This window comes from Chlamydotis macqueenii, chromosome 1 (assembly GCF_036417535.1).
Source record: "Chlamydotis macqueenii isolate bChlMac1 chromosome 1, bChlMac1.mat, whole genome shotgun sequence".
NCBI classification, from domain to species: domain Eukaryota; kingdom Metazoa; phylum Chordata; class Aves; order Otidiformes; family Otididae; genus Chlamydotis; species Chlamydotis macqueenii.
The window spans coordinates 101,895,099-101,916,462 of NC_141556.1; the positions used below are offsets into that span (position 1 = coordinate 101,895,099).

The 21,364-nt window shown below is 43.7% G+C and overlaps 1 protein-coding gene across 1 annotated transcript in view; it reads left to right on the top strand.

Moving 5' to 3' along the window:
* PTGFRN (prostaglandin F2 receptor inhibitor) overlaps nt 1–21,364 on the top strand; it is a 72,200-nt gene that overhangs the window by 42,696 nt on the left and 8,140 nt on the right. The window contains exons 6-7 of the mRNA XM_086752963.1: nt 8,561–8,980; nt 19,234–19,341. Coding sequence (XP_086609089.1) covers nt 8,561–8,980; nt 19,234–19,341 — 528 coding nt within the window. The remainder of the gene's footprint in view (nt 1–8,560; nt 8,981–19,233; nt 19,342–21,364) is intronic.

Genomic DNA, 21,364 nt, shown 5'->3' on the forward strand with positions numbered 1-21,364 from the left:
CCCTAGACCAAGTGTGGTCCATGAAAATGCCTTTTTTTTGGTTTGGTTTTTTTTTTTTTTTTTTTTTTTTTTTTGTTCCCCCCCCCATTCCAGCAGGAATGAGATCTCTCGTTAATGCTGAATGCTGGTCACAATTAGTTCAGTTGTTATGCTGCAACACGGAGTGTGTGTGTGTGTTTATGTGCATGCACGCGTAATGGATCATTGCCTTCCCAGCGCAGCTACAGAGACCAGCTGGAGTTGAAAAGTCTCAGCCTGTGTTGACATTTCTGAGGGAAAACAAACCATGACAGGTGTGAACATTCCCTTGTTTCTGGTTTTATTCCAAAAACTAGGCTAATTTTGCAGCACAAATGTAAATGTTTTAGTCCCCATGCTGAAAAGTACATTTTGTTGGCAAAACTTGGAGTTGGGGTTTTTATGATATGAAAGCGAGCTCTCCTACAACACCTTCTCCTTCTGAAAAAGTATATATTATGTATCCAAGGAGTGGGGGGCAATATATATGTTTGAGTTCCCCTTCTTCCCTTCCACCCTTCGCATGCTTCCCCTCCCCACCTTTCAGCAGTCTAGCCCCAGATACCATATTCTATTTTTGTGAGCTCCAGACTCGGCTGTGAACTCAGTGCTATAGCCAGCAACTATGAACGAGTTAATCTGCTGATGCATCTGCTTTCTGACTGTTGTTTTGACAAGTATCTCTGCTGATTTGAGTCCCTAACTGCTCCTAGTGCTTATAAAAGCGAGGAGCCAGGCTTCCACATGTTTGCCTAAGGAGAGAACAGAAATTTGCCTCTTCCTTGCATAGCTTGAGCCTACATACAGGCTTTTCTTCCAGCTATTTCATTACTTGCATTGCCTGTGTTAACTTCAGAGCAGTGCTCAGGGGGCAAAGACTTAAGAGAAATCCTGCTTTGGAAAAGGTTGTTCTGAGTTTTTGAGAACGGAGAAATGTTTTGGTTTGGTTTGGTTTTTTGTTGTTGTTTTTTTTTTTTGGTTTGTTTTTTTGTTTGTTTGGTTTGGTTTTTTTTTTGTTGTGTCTGTGGGTCAGTCAGCACAGAGGGGTGTTCAGGATAAGGAAGCTTTTGCTTGAAATGTAATCATCATGTGAAGATCTCAAAGTCCTTTTTGTGTGTGTTGTATCGTAAGATGTAAGTTTGCCAATTTTAAATTGAGGCTTTTTTATCTTCTTTTTCTGTTTTGTTCTATTGGGACCAATAACGCTCACATGTCTTTCTGCTTACTCAGCTTTGCAAATGCAGCCAATTGCTATCATAGATCATACTTGTTTTTGACATGATCTGCCTGATTTGTTTCTTCCCCTCTTTCTTCTACCCTCTCCCCTGCCAAGGTGACAAAGAAAGTATCTTTATCTCACCTCAAAAATGAAAAGCATCAATTAGATTGTTATTTTTTTGCTTACTTAAAGTACAAAATCTGATCAGTAAGGAGGAGTAAAGGACGGGAGGAAACCTTTTTTGACTGGCTCTGTAGATGATTTTCTACCCAGAAAAAAGTTTGGTAGTTTAAAAGGTAATTTTATTTATTAATTTGAGTGCGAGTACTACCTAGATTTAAAACATAGTTGCTGTTTGCAGTGGAATGCAGAATTGGTGTTTGTTTCCTAAACCATTTTTGTCAACTTTGGATCTGCATGGCAGTCTTTGCAAAAGAGAACATTATCTTTTAATCGGCATTTCAAATCTCAAAGGTACTATTATTTGAGGTTTTGTTAATACTTCTGTCTTAAATACGATTATTTTGTAAATTAAATGTAATGATACTTGTCCTAAATGTTTGCCCAGGCCCTCCTGTCACATTTAATTGGGAGCAAGGGCATCTTAATCTTTCCGAAAGTCCTGTGAATAGAAAACGGGGTGTTTCTGCCACTTTCTTGTCTTTACCATTGCTGGTGTATAGTAGGCATTATATACTGCATAGTACAGACATGTAGTTCCTCTTGAGCAAAGAAATTCCCATCCCCATAGCACCAAGCTGGCAGGTGTATGTGCCAGTTTGGGTGTAGGAGCAGGAAAGTGCATTAAGTTAGGTGTACAAGCCCCAGTCAGGGGTGGCTGGGCTCCTTGTGCCCCCAGTTGCGTGAGAGTGAAGTGTTGATGCTCTTTGCTTGGCAGGGGAGCAGGCCAGTGAGGATGGTCTAGTTGTGTGTGTGCAGCAACGGGGAGAGCCGTAGTGTTGTATATGCACGTAACAGGCTGTGGTGCAGGCCTTAATGTGCCTGCTGTATTTTCACAGCTCTTGGTATCAGAGCTGCTGGGGGCTACAATTGTACCTCAGGGTGTTGTACAGCCGCCTCCTCCTACGAAGGCAAAATTGTCATTACCTTAATGTCTGTTGCCTTCCCTGTACTCACAATTCAGCTAGCGCACTGGGGGATGGAGAAGCCTTTATGCATATTGAGATGGCGTTACTTGAAGCTGCTGACAAGACGTTGGACTCTGAGGCCACATGTGGCCATCATGCTGCTTTTCTGACCGCAGTCAGTGGAGTGCAGGGAAGATGGCTGCTGTTTCCTAAAGTCTTCTTGTCCTTGTAGCTGTTAGGCTTCTCTAGGAATTTGACAGGCTTAAACTAGGTGAAACCTCTTTTTGGTCACTACCCAGGAAGTACTCTTGAAGCTGAGCATGCACTTTGTGGTAGAGAGCAACAGGAGAATTATAGTGTGGCTTAACCACTTGGACTGGTCAGTGGTAGAAGGCAGAAGCATGTACTGCCATGCTCCAAAGTACAGTTTATTACTCAAGCTTTATCCGAATAATTTGTCTAGGATTTCTTCTGCTGCTAGCCCTCTGTCCTGGAGTAGCGCCCAAAGCGGTTATAAGCTTTGGGTGTGGTTTACTTAGGATCTCTTCCCCTACCACTTTCCAACATAAACTCTACAGATTGCAGCCTCCTGTATATGACCGACTGGGGTGTGTTTTGTTCTGCTTTTCATTCACGGAGCTTTACAGAAGGAGATTGAGACTCTGCATGGGATTGCAGACGCGTGGAGGGACAAGCTTGCAGATAGTGGTCAAGACACAGACATTGCTTCCTTGGCAATTCTCAGAAGATTAGAAATGAGATCTTAGCCTGTAGTTGTTGAAAGAAAATGTTCTTTGACCTCTCTGGCCCACCTTATGCTATAAGATGTGATGATTAGTTTCTGTTAACATAGGAAACATGAAGAAACCTCCCTGTCCCACTTAACTTTCCTTGCAGATTACTGTTATTTCTAACGTAAGTGCCAAATCTTTGGTTTCTCCTCTTTCCCATAACGTGCACTCTTACACACAGAGACAATTGGATGGGTACACTCTTGGCTGGGTAAGGAGCTGGCTGGAGGGCCGGGCTCAGAGAGTGGTGGTGAATGGAGTTAAATCCAGCTGGCTACCGGTCACAAGTGGTGTTCCCCAGGGGTCGGTGCTGGGGCCTGTCCTCTTCAATATCTTTATTGATGATCTGGATGAGGGCATTGAGTGCACCCTCAGTAAGTTTGCAGATGACACCAAATTGGCTGGGAGTGTGGATCTGCCTGGGGGTAGCGAGGCCCTACAGAGGGATCTGGACAGGCTGGAGAGCTGGGCTGAAGCCAATGGGATGAGGTTCAACAAGACCAAATGCCGAGTCCTGCACTTCGGCCACAACAACCCCAGGCAGCGCTATAGGCTTGGGGCGGAGTGGCTGGAGGACTGTGTGGAGGAAACGGACCTGGGGGTACTGATTGATGCTCGGCTGAGCATGAGCCGACAGTGTGCCCGGGTGGCCAAGAAGGCCAACGGCATCCTGGCTTGCATCAAAAACAGTGTTACTAGCAGGAACAGGGAGGTAATTGTCCCCCTGTACTCGGCACTGGTGAGGCCGCACCTCGAGTACTGTGTTCAGTTTTGGGCCCCTCACTGCAAGAAAGACATTGAGGCCCTGGAACGCGTTCAGAGGAAGGCTACGAAGCTGATGAGGGGTCTGGAGCACAGGCCTTATGAGGAGCGGCTGAGGGAGCTGGGATTGTTCAGTCTGGAGAAGAGGAGGCTCAGGGGAGACCTTATAGCTCTCTATAACTTCCTGAAGGGAGGTTGTAGCGAGCTAGGGGTCGGCCTTTTCTCTCGTGTAGACAGTGATAGAACTAGAGGCAATGGTTTCAAGCTGCGCCAGGGGAGATTCAGGCTGGACATTAGGAAATATTACTTCTCGGAACGGGTAGTCAGGCACTGGAATGCACTGCCCAGGGAGGTGGTGGAGTCACCGACCATGGGGGTGTTCAAGAAACGTTTGGATGTTGTGTTGAGGGATATGATTTAGCTGAGAAGTATTGGTGATGGTTGGACTGGGTGATCTTTTAGGTCTTTTCCAATCTTGATAATAATAATTCAAACGAACACAAAATACTGAACGGGTCAATATATGGGTCATAGCACGCCAGGACCTCCAGGACTGTTTTATTCAGGAGTGAAGATATTAGTCAGAAAAGACTCAGAATCCCAGTTTTACACTGGAAGAGCACCCTCAGCAACAGGGTACAAGGACACTGTTGAAGTACTCATGACTAGGGACAACAGCTGCCATTAACTGAATGCAGCATTTAGGGTACCTTCTTTTATTTCATTTGAAAATACACCCTAACAGCAATCCATTCACCTTCATCTGAACTCCCAAGATCAGTTGAAATTGCATGACAAAAAAAGTCAGTGGTAACAGGAGAAGTCTTCATCCCCAGCACCCCCATACATAAACCTTCGTGCTGGAAGAGTATGGTACACCTCTACCTCCACGTGTGTTCTTTCCACTTGCTTCTCATGCATTCACTGGAGTACAAGCTTAGCAGAAGCCTTGACATTTCCCAACAGCCCATTTGGCACCAAGAATGCCAGCAACACTTACTGTTCAGTTTCCTGTCCTTTCCTCAGTGTTTTCCAAGTCTGCCGGTTCCTCAGCCCCAATCCCTTAATTACAGGGTTTGGGAAAATTATATGTCTAGGAGCACGGCCTCAAGACAAAAAAATACAAGTCCACAATAAGAAATTGAGAAAATGAGAACTGCCTGAAATTCGAACCAGATAAAAGGAAAGGGAGTGGCTAGTTTCCTGGCACTGTGATGAAGAGCCATCCCACGCACTCAGGTTCTTCCTAAGAAAAGGTTGCTGCAGCAGAACATACACCTTCCAGCTACTTCCCAAAGTAGCAGTACTGCAAGAATTCAGCTAGTCCAACTTTCTGGGGCTCTCTTCCCCCACTTAAAAAAAAAAACCACCCAAAAAACCAAAAAACACAAACAGGTGTAGAGGCCTTAAAAACAAACACACATACCCCCAAAACCACAGAAACCACTACACACATCACCTTTATGCAAGGTGAAACTCCTCAGGAAAAGGGAAATAAGCAATGGTGAGATTGTTACTCATTCCCCAAAACGGAACAAAAATGCAGTAATATTTATGCCCTCCCTACAAGAGCAACAAGATACTTGTCAAGATTACCTTTTGCAGTGTTTTGCCTTCAAGCAGCAGTTTTCACAATGAGTAAACACAGCCCACAAGACAAGAAACCCGGTATGACAACTTTAAATCAGTACTGTACAAAGCAGATCACAGTACAAAGCTATATAAAGAAACAGCAGGAGAAGGGAAGGCCGAGCTGCTTCTAGTGGTCTAGCTGAGCATGGAATTACTCGATACTCCACACCAAACCCTCCTCACACTTCCACCCACCAAGCAAACGGGAATACAAGAGTTGCCCATTTAGGTACTCAGGGTACAATCACAATATAAGTTGCACACACAGCATCCTTCTCTGCTCCCTCTTTGTGCAAACTCATCATGCATCTGATTCTAGACTTCAAGCCCATTTTTTCTTCATTTTGTGTGCATGAGATTTTGATATAACCCTGTTCATAAGACTGCAGCATTCAGGAGCCTAGCACAGATCAACTTGCTGCATATTTTAGGAATATAGTAGCCAATTATATTTTGCCCCAAAAGCAGAAGCACAAACAGCTAGCCGTACTTCTCTGCCACATATTGCTGCTTTCTAGACCTTGTGAGGCAGCTGCGGGCAAAAATCCCTCCCGATGCAAACGTTCTTTATGCCTCACATCACAGTACTGGGTCCTAGACACCAAAAAAGAAGTCTTGCGTGTCATGTGCTTAAGACAAATACCTTCACATGATCAGAGCAGCGCAGATGTAGCTGAGAAGGGAATTCTCCCTACTATCTGGGCTCCAAATGCCTTACTTCAGCTATTCCCTGAGCCACAGGTCAAGCAGCAGTACACAGGGGAGTGTCTTGTCCCCTGCAACGACAGAACAAACTTTGACCCTAGACACCCTTTCCTGACTTTCCATTTGAGGGCAATGGAAAATGCTGCTTTTAACCATTACTTTTGCTAAAGAAAAAGGAGAAAGGAGTGGTGGTAGCTGAAATGTCGTTTGTGGAAGAGAACATCTGAGCTCCAGAGATGACGCTGAAGAACAGTGGCAGAATTCAAAAGGGTAAGAAATTAGGAGGCTGAACAGAGAACAGGGAGATATATTCTTATTAAAGTCCTTTCAAAGGATTCTTCTGCCTTTTAAAACCCAAAGCTCCTTAGGTTGGATGAATAAAGAAGGCAGAGGAGCCTCCTCTTATGTAAGACCATAAGAAATGTAGACCAGAACAGAGAAAGGGACACAAACCCCAGCATGTGCAGGTGCTGAATGTTTCTTCTTGTAAGAAAGTAAAAAAGATCAAAGGAACATTTCTGAATTTATAATAATATTAGAGATCTGTGGACGTAGTAAACAAAAAAAAAGCCCTATATCCTATCAATTAGAAAAGCCTGAATCATCATTCTTAACAGTACAGTATTGTGCTAAAATTGTTCTCCTTCAGTAGCAGCAGACAAAATATAATTAGCACTCCATCACTCTCACCTAGAAAAGCATGTAATTCAGAATCACAGAATCACAGAATTATCAAGATTGGAAAAGACCTAAAAGATCATCCAGTCCAACCATCACCAATACTTCTCAGCTAAATCATATCCCTCAACACAACATCCAAACGTTTCTTGAACACCCCCATGGTCGGTGACTCCACCACCTCCCTGGGCAGTGCATTCCAGTGCCTGACTACCCTTTCCAAGAAGTAATATTTCCTAATGTCCAGCCTGAATCTCCCCTGGCGCAGCTTGAAACCATTGCCTCTAGTTCTATCACTGTCTACACGAGAGAAAAGGCCGACCCCTAGCTCACTACAACCTCCCTTCAGGAAGTTATAGAGAGCTATAAGGTCTCCCCTGAGCCTCCTCTTCTCCAGACTGAACAATCCCAGCTCCCTCAGCCGCTCCTCATAAGGCCTGTGCTCCAGACCCCTCACCAGCTTCGTAGCCCTCCTCTGAACGCGTTCCAGGGCCTCAATGTCTTTCTTGCAGTGAGGGGCCCAAAACTGAACACAGTACTCGAGGTGCGGCCTCACCAGTGCCGAGTACAGGGGGACAATTACCTCCCTGTTCCTGCTAGTAACACTGTTTTTGATGCAAGCCAGGATGCCGTTGGCCTTCTTGGCCACCCGGGCACACTGTCGGCTCATGCTCAGCCGAGCATCAATCAGTTCCCCCAGGTCCGTTTCCTCCACACAGTCCTCCAGCCACTCCGCCCCAAGCCTATAGCGCTGCCTGGGGTTGTTGTGGCCGAAGTGCAGGACTCGGCATTTGGTCTTGTTGAACCTCATCCCATTGGCTTCAGCCCAGCTCTCCAGCCTGTCCAGATCCCTCTGTAGGGCCTCGCTACCCCCAGGCAGATCCACACTCCCAGCCAATTTGGTGTCATCTGCAAACTTACTGAGGGTGCACTCAATGCCCTCATCCAGATCATCAATAAAGATATTGAAGAGGACAGGCCCCAGCACCAACCCCTGGGGAACACCACTTGTGACCGGTAGCCAGCTGGATTTAACTCCATTCACCACCACTCTCTGAGCCCGGCCCTCCAGCCAGCTCCTTACCCAGCCAAGAGTGTACCCATCCAAGCCATGGGCTGCCAGCTTCTGCAGGAGAATACCGTGGGAGACAGTGTCAAAGGCTTTGCTGAAGTCTAGGTAGACCACATCAACAGCCTTTCCCTCATCCAGCAGATGGGTCACTTGATCATAAAAGGAGATCAGGCTGGTCAAACAGGACCTGCCCTTCATGAACCCATGCTGGCTAGGCCTGATCCCCCGGCCATCCCGCACATGCCGCATGATCTCCCTCAAGACTATCTGTTCCATAACCTTCCCTGTAACCGAGGTCAGGCTAACAGGCCTGTAGTTCCCCGGATCCTCCTTACAACCTTTCTTGTAAATGGGAGTCACGTTGGCAATCCTCCAGTCTTCCTCGCATCTTGACCCAAGCTGTTGCGTACTGCTGTCTGTGTGCTGTTGAGTAGCATTCTGGGATTTCTGTATGTGTTTAGATAAATGTGCTGGGATTTGTCTCGCCAGAAAAAAGTACTTTGCTTATTTGTAATCTTCTAGATTGAAAGGTGCTGCAGAAATATCTGCACTTATTTATTAACCTCTCCTGCTGCTTATTTCCTTCCCTCTTCAGATTACACACTTACAGTGGAGGCGGTGAAGTTGAAGCCATTCTTTGTAGCAGGCCATACCTTTGAAATGACATGCAAAGTGTCTTCGAAAAACATCAAGACGCCGCGCTATTCTGTCCTCATTACAGCTGAGAAGCCGCTAACAGATCAATCGAATCCCAATGGAACCACTCGCATAATCTCCTTGAATCAGGATTCAGTAGTGCGACTGGAAGACTGGACGGACCAGACTCGTGTGGATGGCGTGGTTCTGGAGAAGGTTCAGGAGAATGAGTTCCGCTACAGGATGTATCAGACCCAGATTTCTGATGCTGGGCTGTATCGCTGTGTAGTGACTGCCTGGTCTCCAGGTGGTGGTGGCATGTGGCGTGAAGCAGTGAATGGTTTATCCAACCCTATCCAGATAGACTTCCAGACATCAGGTTGGTATAGAATCTGGCAGCTGTGTGTCTAAGCCAGAAAGGGAGAGAGTTCTGTGATGCTCTCCCAGTGGTTTCTCTGTCTCTGGGAAATACCTACTCTTTGGAACGTGGAAGGGATCTCCAAATGGTGTGATGGCAGGGGGTTTTGCTTGTCTTCTCTGGTGGTACTTGTGTCCTTTGTGCTATTGATTGTTTACAGAAAGATGTTTAATGAATTGGCTATAATCATAGCCCCTGGGTTTTTCTTTACTAACGCAGCTTTCATGATCCTGCAGGCTCAGAGCTGGTTTTCAGTATGGCATAACTGCTGCCACCTTTGCTAGCTTTATCACTAGATTGCTATTAGGTAGCAGCTGCTCTGGAAGAACATTAATATAAACTGGATTTCTGTTCCAAAGCAGACCTGATTAGCCTAGCAGCTTGGGAGAAGGTCTCTCCTTACATTACTTGTTCTTCGTGTGAGTTATTCTGCATATAGTAGTGGTACTGAAGGGTTTTTAGAAGATATGTCTGTGACTGGGCAAGAGCAGCCTGACTTCTGGTTGCATCCATAACTAAGGTAATTGTTTTCTATGAGGTGATTTCTAAAACCTGAAGTTCCTTATACTAGGCACCCTGGGAAAAGGACAAGTGCTGGGTGTAGAGGGACACCCTTGCAAAGAGGACATCGCTTTGTAAGAAGCTTTGAAAAGTAGCATCGCAATACAAACCTTAGTGAAGGTGCAGCCTGACCTAAGCTGACCAGAGAGAGGACGTTGACTCAGCTCAATGCTTCTTTCAGTTCTAGGTTATTTCTGGTAGGCTTTTTGTTTAGTTTTATGGTAAGTTACTGTTCTGAAAATAATCTGTTGCCTATATTCCAAGTGCCTCTTAGAGCAGTACTGTCACTGTTAATATTACTGTAGATTTGTTGTCTTTTCAGAATGGCTTAATGAGCTATAATCTTAGCCTTATTACTCTTGATATATGAGTCGGACACAGTGAGAAAGCAGCACTTGCAAAAGAGTGACACAAGAAACCAGCAAGAATGACATCTGTCCCAAACCCCTCCCCTCTAAGCTCTTACATGGAGGCTTTGCTGCACAGCAGTGGTGGCTGGTGACTCTCCCAACATTGTTGGTGTTATGTCACTTTGAACGCCCATGCAAAAAGTTTGGTGGGATGCTATTAATATCCATGGTTCAGAGGGAAACCTGTGAGCTATGCAAGGGAGGGAAGTGTGCATGTTGCAGTCTTGACTGTTTTGCTGTCACTCTCTACTCCTAGCCTCTGCACCCAGATAGGATTTCTGGAGTGTGGAGTGAAGAAAGGGAGGCAGCCCGAAGCGCTGCCCTAGGAATGTGTGAATTCCAGTAACAGGGCTGGAGCAGAGGGAGGGATGGTCCTGAAGCGCTGTCAGCCTTTCATTCTCTTCAAAAGAACGAAGAGAGAAATGAGATCCCAGCCACAATTGACTACAAGAGCTAGTTTCCAAAATAATCCTGGCATGTACTGAAATCTGGCTTGAAATACCTTCCTTTCTTCAAGTGATAGATTGACTTTGTGTCCTTCAGTTGTTACCTGGATGTTATTGCTGGACATTCATCTCTGGACATGATGAGGACATGTGATGAACACAGTTACAATCAACTAACTGTGGAATTATGATTTGGAAAATTATTTGGAATTGGATATACAAGATAGAAGATGTTTTGTGATTGTGTTACTTTGGTTTTGTTTGCCGAGGTGTACTGTCTTTAATGCAAACTGTGACTGAGTCAGGGAGCCAGAGGTAAATGGCAAAGTTGTGGAGCGGCTGTAAAAGCACAGCTCAGATATCATGCCTTGCCTTGCATCCTGTTATACATGCAACTGTCAAACTTTTTCTTCAGGAAAAGAAACTGGTGCCAGATTTTCCTGAATGGGAGTGGTGAAAGGTAGAACTGCTGACGTACCTGGTGGTTTCTAGGGAGAATGAGAGGCCCTCCAAAATTGGAGGGAAGATACTAACAGGAAAAGGTCAGAAAAAGCAGAGGGGCATGCAGCTGTCCAGGTAACTGTAAGAGCTGGGGAGCACTGCTTTGCTAAATCATGAATTAAATGAGTGATGAATAGCTCACGAGTGTGTTTGTCTCTGATAGTGCAATTGACTCGTTAACAGTTTTCCTGACTTCTAGGGTTCTCAAAGTGTAACAGAAAGACATCCTAACTGTGACTGCTGGAGGGGATACAATAAGGCAGTATAACTGTTATTTTTCTGTTAGAAAAACAGAAGATATTCCAGTATCCTCCCTACTTTTAAGGCTTGGACTTTGCCGGCATTTTCAGCTTCTACCATGGGGGATGAAGTGGGGAGGTAATCAATACAGAAGCAACATTTTGAGCAGGAGGAAGCCCTTAAAGGGTTTTACATGAAGCTTTTAGTCATATGAAGAATTTCTTTCTCAGTTGTTTTTATTGATCCGTATTTGATAGGGAGTAAGGAGACTTGCTAGGATTGGAAATCCTTTCCTCCAGTTTGACTTCCTCACAGATTTCTGAGTTGAGTCATGTTTCAAGGAGGGGTTTTTAGTGTGTGTATGCCTTGTGCAATGTCATATATTTGAATGACAGGAGGCCTGCAAGCTTTTTAAATATGAGCTGGGGACTGCGTACATGAAACTTCCAGTGTTTTCTGCCACAATGGGCTTGAAATGTGGCAGTCCTCTGAAATGTTTTTCCATGAACATCTGTGGAAAATGTCTTGCTCAGATTCTTTCCATTCAAGGCAGAACTTGCTGGCTGCAAGCGGAGACCTCCGCTCTTCTTTCTCCACTTGCTGTTGCAGAGGGATGTATTTATTCCATTTGGTTAACAATCTGAAATGTTAATATAAAGGCATTTGTCTGAAACTTCTCGAACTAAAAAATGAAATTTGGATGTTGTCCACTGAATTATATAAACTGGAAATCGAGGGAGGTGATGGTGGTGAGGAGGATACTAGTAGGTCATTAGTTTTCAAATATTCAATCAATGGCAGATTGTTCTCTGCTGGATATATTTTTAAGACCAGAGAGGGTCTTGTGAATCCTCTGGTCTGGTCTTATGGTTAACAAAAATCACTAGACTAATTTAATAAAATTAATGGCTGCTATATGTCTAGTAGCTGTAAGCAAACTAAGCTTATTTGGGGCATAGGGAGAAGCTGTCCCATGTGAAGACTTTAATATTCTTCAGTGCTGCTTTTTTTTTTTTTTTTTTTTTTAAATTTCTCAGTGTAGAACAGAAGTTCTGCCATATCGTTTTCAAAGGTTGCCCAGCAACGTGAGGGACAAGAGCAGCTGACAGTGCTTGTCTTAAAATTTCCTCTCAATTTAATTGCATTGTTTCTGCTGAAACTCAAATGCATCCTCTCTCTTCCTGAGCTATTGTGTGATGTAATGTATGTGTACATAGCCTTTCTTTCAGCCTGGAACACACCTGTCTTCTGTTCCTTGCTGTTCTTCTTCTGAAGCCAGTGTATCAATACATCTTCTTGTAAGACGTGTGATCCTACCAACCCAACCTGAAATCTTTCACTTGTCTTCTCGTAACCTGGAGGTGTTGCTCCCCTGGCAGTGCCTTTGCACTGCAAGAGCTGAGCAGAGATGTCAGAAGCTGTCTTTTTTTTTGTGCTCGCATTTGACTTCAGCCTTAGCCAAGCTGGCCAGCAAAGGTGGAAGTCAAATAGCTGGGAACTTGCTTGAGGTCAGAGTGCTTATCTGATGCAGATCTGTGTACAGGTATGTGGTTCAAATGGCTCCAGCTGGTCTGCAGCTGTTGTTTTAATGCTGAGGCACCTGTCCTCTTTGAAATCCACCTGGTTTATCCTGGTGTCAGAAATTCTTTTGGCATTCATCGTTTAATTTTCTAACCCTTTTACCCGGTACCCAGCAACCCAGATTAATGTTTAGAGTGTCTTTGCCCACTATACCCTGACAGAGATTTACACAGAAGTGACTTATTTTCCTTCCCCTTTAGGAAAGCAGGGAGAAGGAAGCTTTTAAGCTTATATAGAGAAGTATGTTATGAGAGAGAACCATTTGGAGCTTGGCTGGGTTGTGAGCTGGCTTCGCCCTGTGCCATTCAGCAGAGGGCAGAAAGCTCTGGAGAGACAAAAATAAAAGAGAACTTTAAGGGAAGCATCTCGATGAAATCTTCAACTCTGGATTACATCTGCGTGTGAGCTCATTGCACAGCAATGTATTATCTTCAGTTTGGAAGAAGCTGAGATAAATGGAGAGCTGCTGAAATATGAGCTTAGTACTGATGCTGAACTTGCAATTAAAATGAAATGATGCCCTGCAGTGACCCCGAGAGATACTCAGTTTCAAGACAGGAGAATAGAAAGATTCTTAAAGGAAAGAAAACTTAATCATGGAAATGAATTAAGAGCAACACAGCAGAAACTCTTTGGCAAGAAAGGCTGGTATTTTCCAGCCACTGTTAATGGGCCTGAACATGCTTTGTCATTGTGTGCCTTTGTGCCTGTGTGCATTAATTTGTAGCTGGAAGTAGAAACCACAGACTAAATTACTGGGGGCTTCTTCCAGTAACAGCTGTTACAAAGTTTGGGGTAAAACTTGTTAGGGAACATCTCTGTGAAGGAGCAGGGAGAGGGCAAGGGGCTGGAATACTGTGGGTTAAGGAGCTCGTTATCTCAAGAGAAGCAGGTCATGGGATCCTCAGTTCAAGAGTGGATGATTTGGTGCCAGGGCAGATATGAGTAATGTTTTGGAAGACAGAAAACTTGTGGGTTGCATCAGGTTTTTTTTTCCCATTGTGTTCCGTGGTGCTGGCTGATTACAAGTAGGGAAGCTGTACACAGTGATGATGGCCTCCCTGCTGGGTGACGGACTGGGCGCGGGCTTCTTGGGTAGAATGGCCTGCTCTAGATCTCAATTGTCGGTCACATTACTTGACCTTTCTCTGCTCTGCTTTACTTGTCTGGAAAGTAAAGGTAACTCATCTCTGTGGGGAGACTATACCTTATTTTTGCAGATAAGGTATCTGCTAAAATGATATTAAAAAGGCCAAAATGTCACCTGTAGGACCTAGGTAACTAGGATCTCTTCTGTTGTAAATCTAGATGTTAACTGGCTTTTGGTTATTCTCTCTCTTTTTCCCATTCTTTTTCTTGCAGATTTAAGGTGTTTGGATTACTGAGCAGTGAAGGAGAGCAGGGAGAATGGGGTGACATCAGGTAAATAGGGCTCAGGGTTTTTTATTTTTCTCCAATATGTAAATCCTTAAGCTGAGTAAATTAATTTAATAACCTTGAACTCCTCCTTTCCACCCTGCAGCCTGTTCAGTGTGAATCTGATTAAAAAGAAAGTAATAAACCAAATTTGGTGGAGCTTATAAACCCTTTTTCCTTTCATTTACATATGTGGAAGAATTTGCAATACACTTTTTAGCTGAAAACTATATCACTGTAGGATTTGGATCCTGGAGTTTCCTTCCTGGGTTTCATGAAATCAGTGTTTTGAGTAATGAGATCTACTGTAAAAGGAAACATTCAGAAGAAATTACACAAACAAGTCCTGAGCCTGGAACTTGGTTTCTCTTTAAGCACTTCTAGATTTGTACTAGTAAAGTTCTAACCTCAGTTTCTTCCCTTTCTATTTAAAATTATATAGTGTTTTTCAAGCATTCAGATGTCAAGAAATGCTCTGAAAACTCTTTTTATTCCTATCTTGGCTGCAGATGCTTTTTAATGTAAAATTGTTATTACTTTAATAAAGAAGAAAATTTATTTTAGGAGTTACATCTAGGCTTACATATAGCCTTACTATAGTGAGGAACTGAGATTTTGACTTAGTTTAAATCAAAGGTCTCAGCAGAAGATGGCAATTTAGGGGAAGGTTGATGCTTAGATGGTAGAATTGGAAATGCTGGGTTGTGTTATAAATCTGTGCTCTTTAGTTTCTGAATTAGTTGAGGGCATGACGCTTATCTTCAAACCTGAAGTTATTCAAATCCAATTATTTCTCAGCTTTCAAACCCTGAGCAGCTTTCCGAACACTTAACTTTGCTTTGTTCTTGATGAGCTTTACAAGTCATGCTTGATCTGTCAGGCCTGCAATAGAAACTAAATTCTGGTTTGTTTATTCTCCTGAGTGACTGGTAGGTGCCAATAGCAGTATTTCAAACTGTTAAAAACAGGTGGCAAGGTGAGCAAAGCCACGTCATCTGTTATCTGTAGTGTTCTGTTTTTCTCAGTGTTAATGTAACATGAACTCAGATGTCATTGAAGGAGAGTTGATGTCACCTCCCCAACCCTTCCTGTGACACTACAGGTGCTTGAACGTGGCGATGCTGAGACTGTGATAGTCAATGTCATCGGTGTCTACTAGGAGTTGCCTGTTACCACATGCCTGCATCTGTAAGACTGGAGTTGAGGGGTTTTTTTGTCTTGGAGGGCAAAAACTTAAGAAAAGCGCTTGAGTTTTGTGTGCCAAGCCCTGCTTGGTGGAGTCTATATCCAGAGCCTCTTGAATACTGTGGTGTGATGGTAATTTAACAGGGGAAAAAAAACCCCAAACAACTGGATCTGTACCTTGCAGAAGACTTTTGTGGTGCATTTGTGACCTCTTGGAAGGTCCTCAGGAGCCTTGAAAATGTGTCTGGAAGCATCCCATGTTTGCTATGGTGCTGTTTTTTGCCCAGGTGCTTTTCTTGAGCTGGCAGTAAAGCAGATATCCAGTTAGAGAAGGTGATGGTTTTGCTGTAACCCACTAACAAACATTGATTTGCTGATTCTTTTATTTGAGGTTGGCATGCACCTCATGCCTGCTTCTCTGATCCTGTTGCTAGACGTATTCAGCTGAAGCCAGAGTAAATTGTTTAAGCAGGGGTCATAAATCAGGCAAGTTGTAATTGGGTTAAAAACACTAGTCAGTTGGGTTTTTTAGAATAAAACTGAGCAAAATCAAGACCAGAACCCTTCTATAGAAAAGGGCAGCCTGCAGATAACTTTTAATTAGGGATTAGAGCCATGTTATCAGCTTCTGTGAATCTTTCCCAGGCTGTGTAGTGACTAAAACTCTGACTCAAGTGTACCTAACGGTGGAGGGTAAAGGATTAAATGATCTTTGTGGTCCAGCTCAGGGCTAATGGGTCTCTGTTGCAAACATCCTCCTGCCTTTTTAGGTTTTGTAGTGGTGGAAAAACCATGTATGAAGATGCTTTATTCTGCCCTTTAATGCCTGAGGGCAACTTAAGGCCCAGGTTATGGGGCATGTGGGCAGAAGGCCTGAGATACTTCCAAAGAAAGATACTCCTTCTAGGAAGTTGCAGCCACACAGTTTTCAAGGCTGAACTAAGAAGCTTTCACTGTAAAGAAGCTTGCTTAGGTTTAAAAAAAAAAAAAAGTTGTTTTCCCTCTTCAGCTGGAGAGGGAAGAGTACAGCCTTTGACACATCTCCAGGCTCTCTGTCGAAATCCAGTTCTTCTAACGCAGGAGAGTGATTTCTCCCTGGAGGTACAGATGGTAGTTTGTAGGAGACATACCCTAGCAGGGAAATAAGCAAAGGGAAATCACTGTTTGTGGCTTACCAAGGGGAAGTATGATCATGAAATGACAGAGCAGCTGCTGCCTAGCAGCCTTCTTCCTGCTTAGGAAGCTTTGACTTTTCATGTGGGAGGCAGAGTAGAGAGGTGCTTGGTGACCCAGAACTGAAGAAGAGTATGTAGGGAGTGTTGCATTATCATGATACATGGCCTTTCCTGGCTGGGTGACCAAACAAGCTTAGCTTTTACCCTTGTGACATGCAATGGCCAGGATTGCTCAGACTCCACTCTGCTTTAGTGGTTTGTTGGCGTGCCAGGGTTTGAAGCCAGTGTCTACTGAATGCAGTAAATGCTTGGACTTTCAACCTAGAAATAAGGCCTGAAAAGTCCACTCTGAACGTACGCTGTCTTTCCCTGTTTACCCTGTCAGGGCAGGAGTAAGGCAGCCCATCCTTAGCCTGACAAAGTTGGGATCACTCAGTTCATCTCCCTTGCTCGATCCCTGCCAGCGTCTAGCCAGGACAGAGCCTGTTTCCTGGAGTAAAGCATGTCCCGTATTCCTGACGATGTCACCTTGCTGCTGGAACTTAGCATAGACCCCAAGCTATAGGGGGTTAGGAGGATTATTATGATGCTGTTTTGCCTTTGATCAGCGCAGCAGAGGATAGGTGCTGGGAATGCAGGGATGTTCCTGGCAGATTTGACAGTCTCTTTGTTTCTGTTGCTGTGACAGTTCACATACAGCTTGAGACTTTTCTGGTTACAGTTGGCTGGAGTGCCCTGGTCCGTGCTGCCTTTAGTCCCCTAGGACCTTGAACTTCTGTCTGCACAGCTCTAAATGAGTGGAAAATATCTTGTTTTTTTTCTGAAGACAAATAATCCAATAGGCTGCAAAGGAAATATGGTTGAGGAGTGTGTGTCTGTGAATGTCAGGAAATAAATTGAATTCACAAAGAAAGTTTGGACAGAGAATGAGGAAGCAATCAGATTAGTCTCTCTCCATTTCCCCAGAAAAGGATCCCATCATACTGAGATTAAGTGCTTGTGAAGTCACAACCTTAACAGCTTTAGAGTGTTCTAGGTCTCTTATTTCCTTAAATATATTCTAGCCTAAGCATGCAGTAATCTCAGCTAGTAGTCTGCGTGTAACTTCTACTGCATCTCTGCCACCCTTTTATCCTTGCTTGGTAGGTTAACTTGCAATCTTATTTTTTTGTTAGAGAGGACTTCTAGTGTCAAGGTGGGCACAAACCTCTGGGATGTATGTCTACATACTGCCCTTATCTACAAAGTGCAACTGCTTCTGGTACAGAGGAGGGGGGTGGAATTTTGAATGCCACAGAAGTAATTGTTGCATTGTAATTGGAATTAATTTCTTAGTGTGCTGTGTAATCTCTGCTGACCGAAACAAGCCAGCCTGTGTAGTCTAGAATAGCTTCACCAAAAATAACAACTCTGTCTTCACAGCACATTCAAGTTTCTTTCCAGAAACTCAGTTTGGAAGTGATGTGATAAGTATGTGCAGTATGGTGAGTTATCCGCATGGCTTTCCACATAAATCTGTCGGGAGGGCAAGGGACAAATGGGTTGCTTGGATAGTTTTCTTAAATGTTCTACATCAAAAGCCTTGTTGGCCACAGATACTCAGTGGGTTTGAAATTTACAGTTCCTGTACTGAAACAGTAGCATGTAAGAGTGAAGGAGAGCAAATCTTTCAACAGCTTTTCTTTCATGCCCAAGCCACCTTTCTATGCTTGTTGTTGCTGCTGCTGTCCCAGAGGTACCTGAGCCAGGTAATAATAGCAGCTCATGGAGTCCAGGGAAGGTAAAAAGTGTTAATTTTTAATCTAAGTCTCAAGTTTCTTCTTGGGTTCCCTGGCCTCTTTCCCCCAGAACCATCATGGAGGCCACTATTAGTATCAGCTCTCCTCCTACTTGTTTCCCTCCCCTTGTTTAGTAGAGAAATCACTAAGGATATTTAGATGTGTGCTTCAGTTTCTGCCCTGTGAAACAGAGTACTAGCAATGTTGGCATATCTGAGAAGTTGTGATTTTGTTAGTTTTGCATGAGATGTAGTTGTGAAAATTTGGGGAAATTTTTTTTTTTAACTGATGTACCTCAGAAGTCAAACGCTACATGTTGTCATGGTGTCTGAGCATTTCATAACAGCCTAATAGTTTTCATCAATATCATCACCACTTTGCAACTGAAGGAGTTACTGTACCCTTGGTCTTAGAAACATCTTCTACAGAAGAAGCTATCTGTGGCAGAGCCTGAAGGAAAACCCACAGAAAAGTGTTATCAGATGCGCTTCTTGTATTGCCTGGGTTTCAGTTCTGTAGCAAAACCATCTGTATTGTTCAAATACTGGTTTGCTCTATCTTGAGTTTGTATTGACAGCCTCAGCTAAAAAGATCTATGCTGGATTAGCCTGAAGACTGAACTGTCAGGCTTTTAGAGTCACCAGTGGAAGACTGGCTCATTTTCTGCAGGACAGCAGAAGGCAGACTTCTGCAGTAGCCTCTGTGTTGGGTGACAGGTCTGGCAGTTTGAGTACTTCGTCTTAGTGCAGGAGTTAATGGCTAAAAATGAATAACTGTTTTGTGAAAACTTACATGATTGCTTATCCCTGCTTCAGAGTTCTGTCTCTAAAAACTAGCAGAGAATACTTCAAGAACATACAAGAAAGGTTTTGGACACTGATGAAAAGACTGTCATGAATAATTGCGGTTTCTCTTTTCTAGGTCCTGTGTTTAATGTCTCGGTGCATTCTGACAACCCGACAATTTACCAGGGCGAACTGGCAGATTTGCTGTGTATCGTCACAACAGAAGGAATGGCATTTGAGCCAGGTATTTTGTCAAAATTACTTGTAACTCATTTGACTTCACCGGGCAGAATAACACCAGCAGCTCAACCCTATGTCCTTTGAGTGAGGGTGGAGAATTGAGAACCGGCACTGAACTGATTTAAAACAAGATTTTTTTGCTTTGCATTCTGAGGGGAGGGAAAAAGTATGCTTACTGCTAAACCCCCTTGTGCTGCCTGTACCAACTAACCCCACTGTTGACTATCTCAGCCTACAACCAGTAGATGGGTCATGAAAACTGTTCCTGTTTCCTTTCGTTGGAAAGGAGGTCCATTGGCAAAACCTGTTAGCAGAAAATGATCACCTCTAAACAAATCTTAGTCACTTAGCCAGTCTGCTTGACATTTCAGAGTGAATTTAAGCTTTATGTAAATCTAAAAATCATAAAAATTGCCTACTGCAGCCTAAATGCTGAAAACTAATGTTTATTGCTGATGTCTTCAGAGGTGAGCCTCCTTTTTTGTGTGGAAGAAGAAACAAACACAGTACCTAATTGCTGTGAAAAGGATAGCAGACATTTTAAAGCCAAAGGTCTGGAAAGTTCAGAGAATTGCTCAAAACCTAGCTGCTTGCCAAGCATTGCCTGAGCTGCTTTTCATTAAAGTGCCATGAGAATAACTGGTTATTATACTCAAAATTTGAGTTTGGAGTAGGTTTAGCTTTTAAAAAGTCATTATATATACATATATATGTATGTACGTATATATTTATATACATGAATATAAAAATTTAAAATAAATCTACATATGTGTATGTAAATATAAATATATATGTGTATATACTTAAATATAAAGATGTCATGATTCATGCAAAATTTAGTAATCTATGCATGAGCTGCTACAAAAGAGGTGCTGTGCAGAAAATATTACTTGTATTTAGTAGCTGATGAGGTGAAGTACCAAGCTTAGTAAAGGCCCATCACTTCAAAATTCTGAGATGTCTGTTCTACATTACATCTGAGCGTAGCAGGGAAGCAATTTGCTAGATTATAGTTTTGTGCTGCCTGTGAAAAAAATGATAGAAGTCTGTAGATTGTATTATTGAAATGCTTGGTAGGGAGGAAAAGCTGAGTAAATTTTATTGCTGTCAAAAGGTTCATAGCTTGGATACTGGACACAGTAAGCAGTGACGTATGCCTGTATGTACACCTCAGTCTGTCCTGCGGTTTCTGCTCAGCAGGAAGCCTCTTCTGAGTTGAAGTGTGCCCAAGCTCTTACAGGTATTGTTGTGAGGCAGTACGTAAAGCGTCTGGCTTCCTTTGCAAAGCAATAATTGCTGGCAGGGAGCAGCTGCTTGCTTCTGCTGGTGTTCAGCAGCTAAAATAAGCTTGGGATTGCCTTGTGAAAGAGGCCTCAGCATCCCTGACCTGCTTAAAGCTTGAAAAGAGGCCACTTAGTAACAGTGGGGCTCTTCTGTCAGTGCTCTGCCGCAGATGGGTTCATGATGGTTTTGTGTGTGTTTGGTAGCTTGAGACTGGGAGAAGCACTGACAAGATAAGGGTAATCAGATGGATCTAAGTAAAAAGGTGACCTCTTTGAAGAGCTCCTCATCAGCACAATTCAGACCATGCTCTGAGCCTCAACTGGATCAGGCCCAGCCAGCATGGGTTCATGAAAGGCACGTCCTGCTTGACCAGCCTGAACTCCTTCTATGACCAGGTGACCTGCCTAGTGGATGAGGGAAAGGCTGTGGGTGTTATCTGTCTGGACTTTAGCAAAGCCTTTGACACTGTCTCCCACGACATCTTCCTGGCGGCTCATGGATTAGATAGGTGTACTCTTTGACGTGTAAAAAAACCTGGCTGAATGGCCGAGCTCACAGAGTTGTGGTGAACGGAGTTAAATCCAGTTGATGGCCGGTCATAAGTGGCGTTCCCTAGGGCTCAGTTTTGGGGCCAGTCTTGTTTAATATCTTACTAATGATCTGGATGAGGGGATTGCATACTCCCTTAATAAGTTTGCAGATCACACCAAATTGAGCAGCAGTGTCAACCTCCTTGAGGGTAG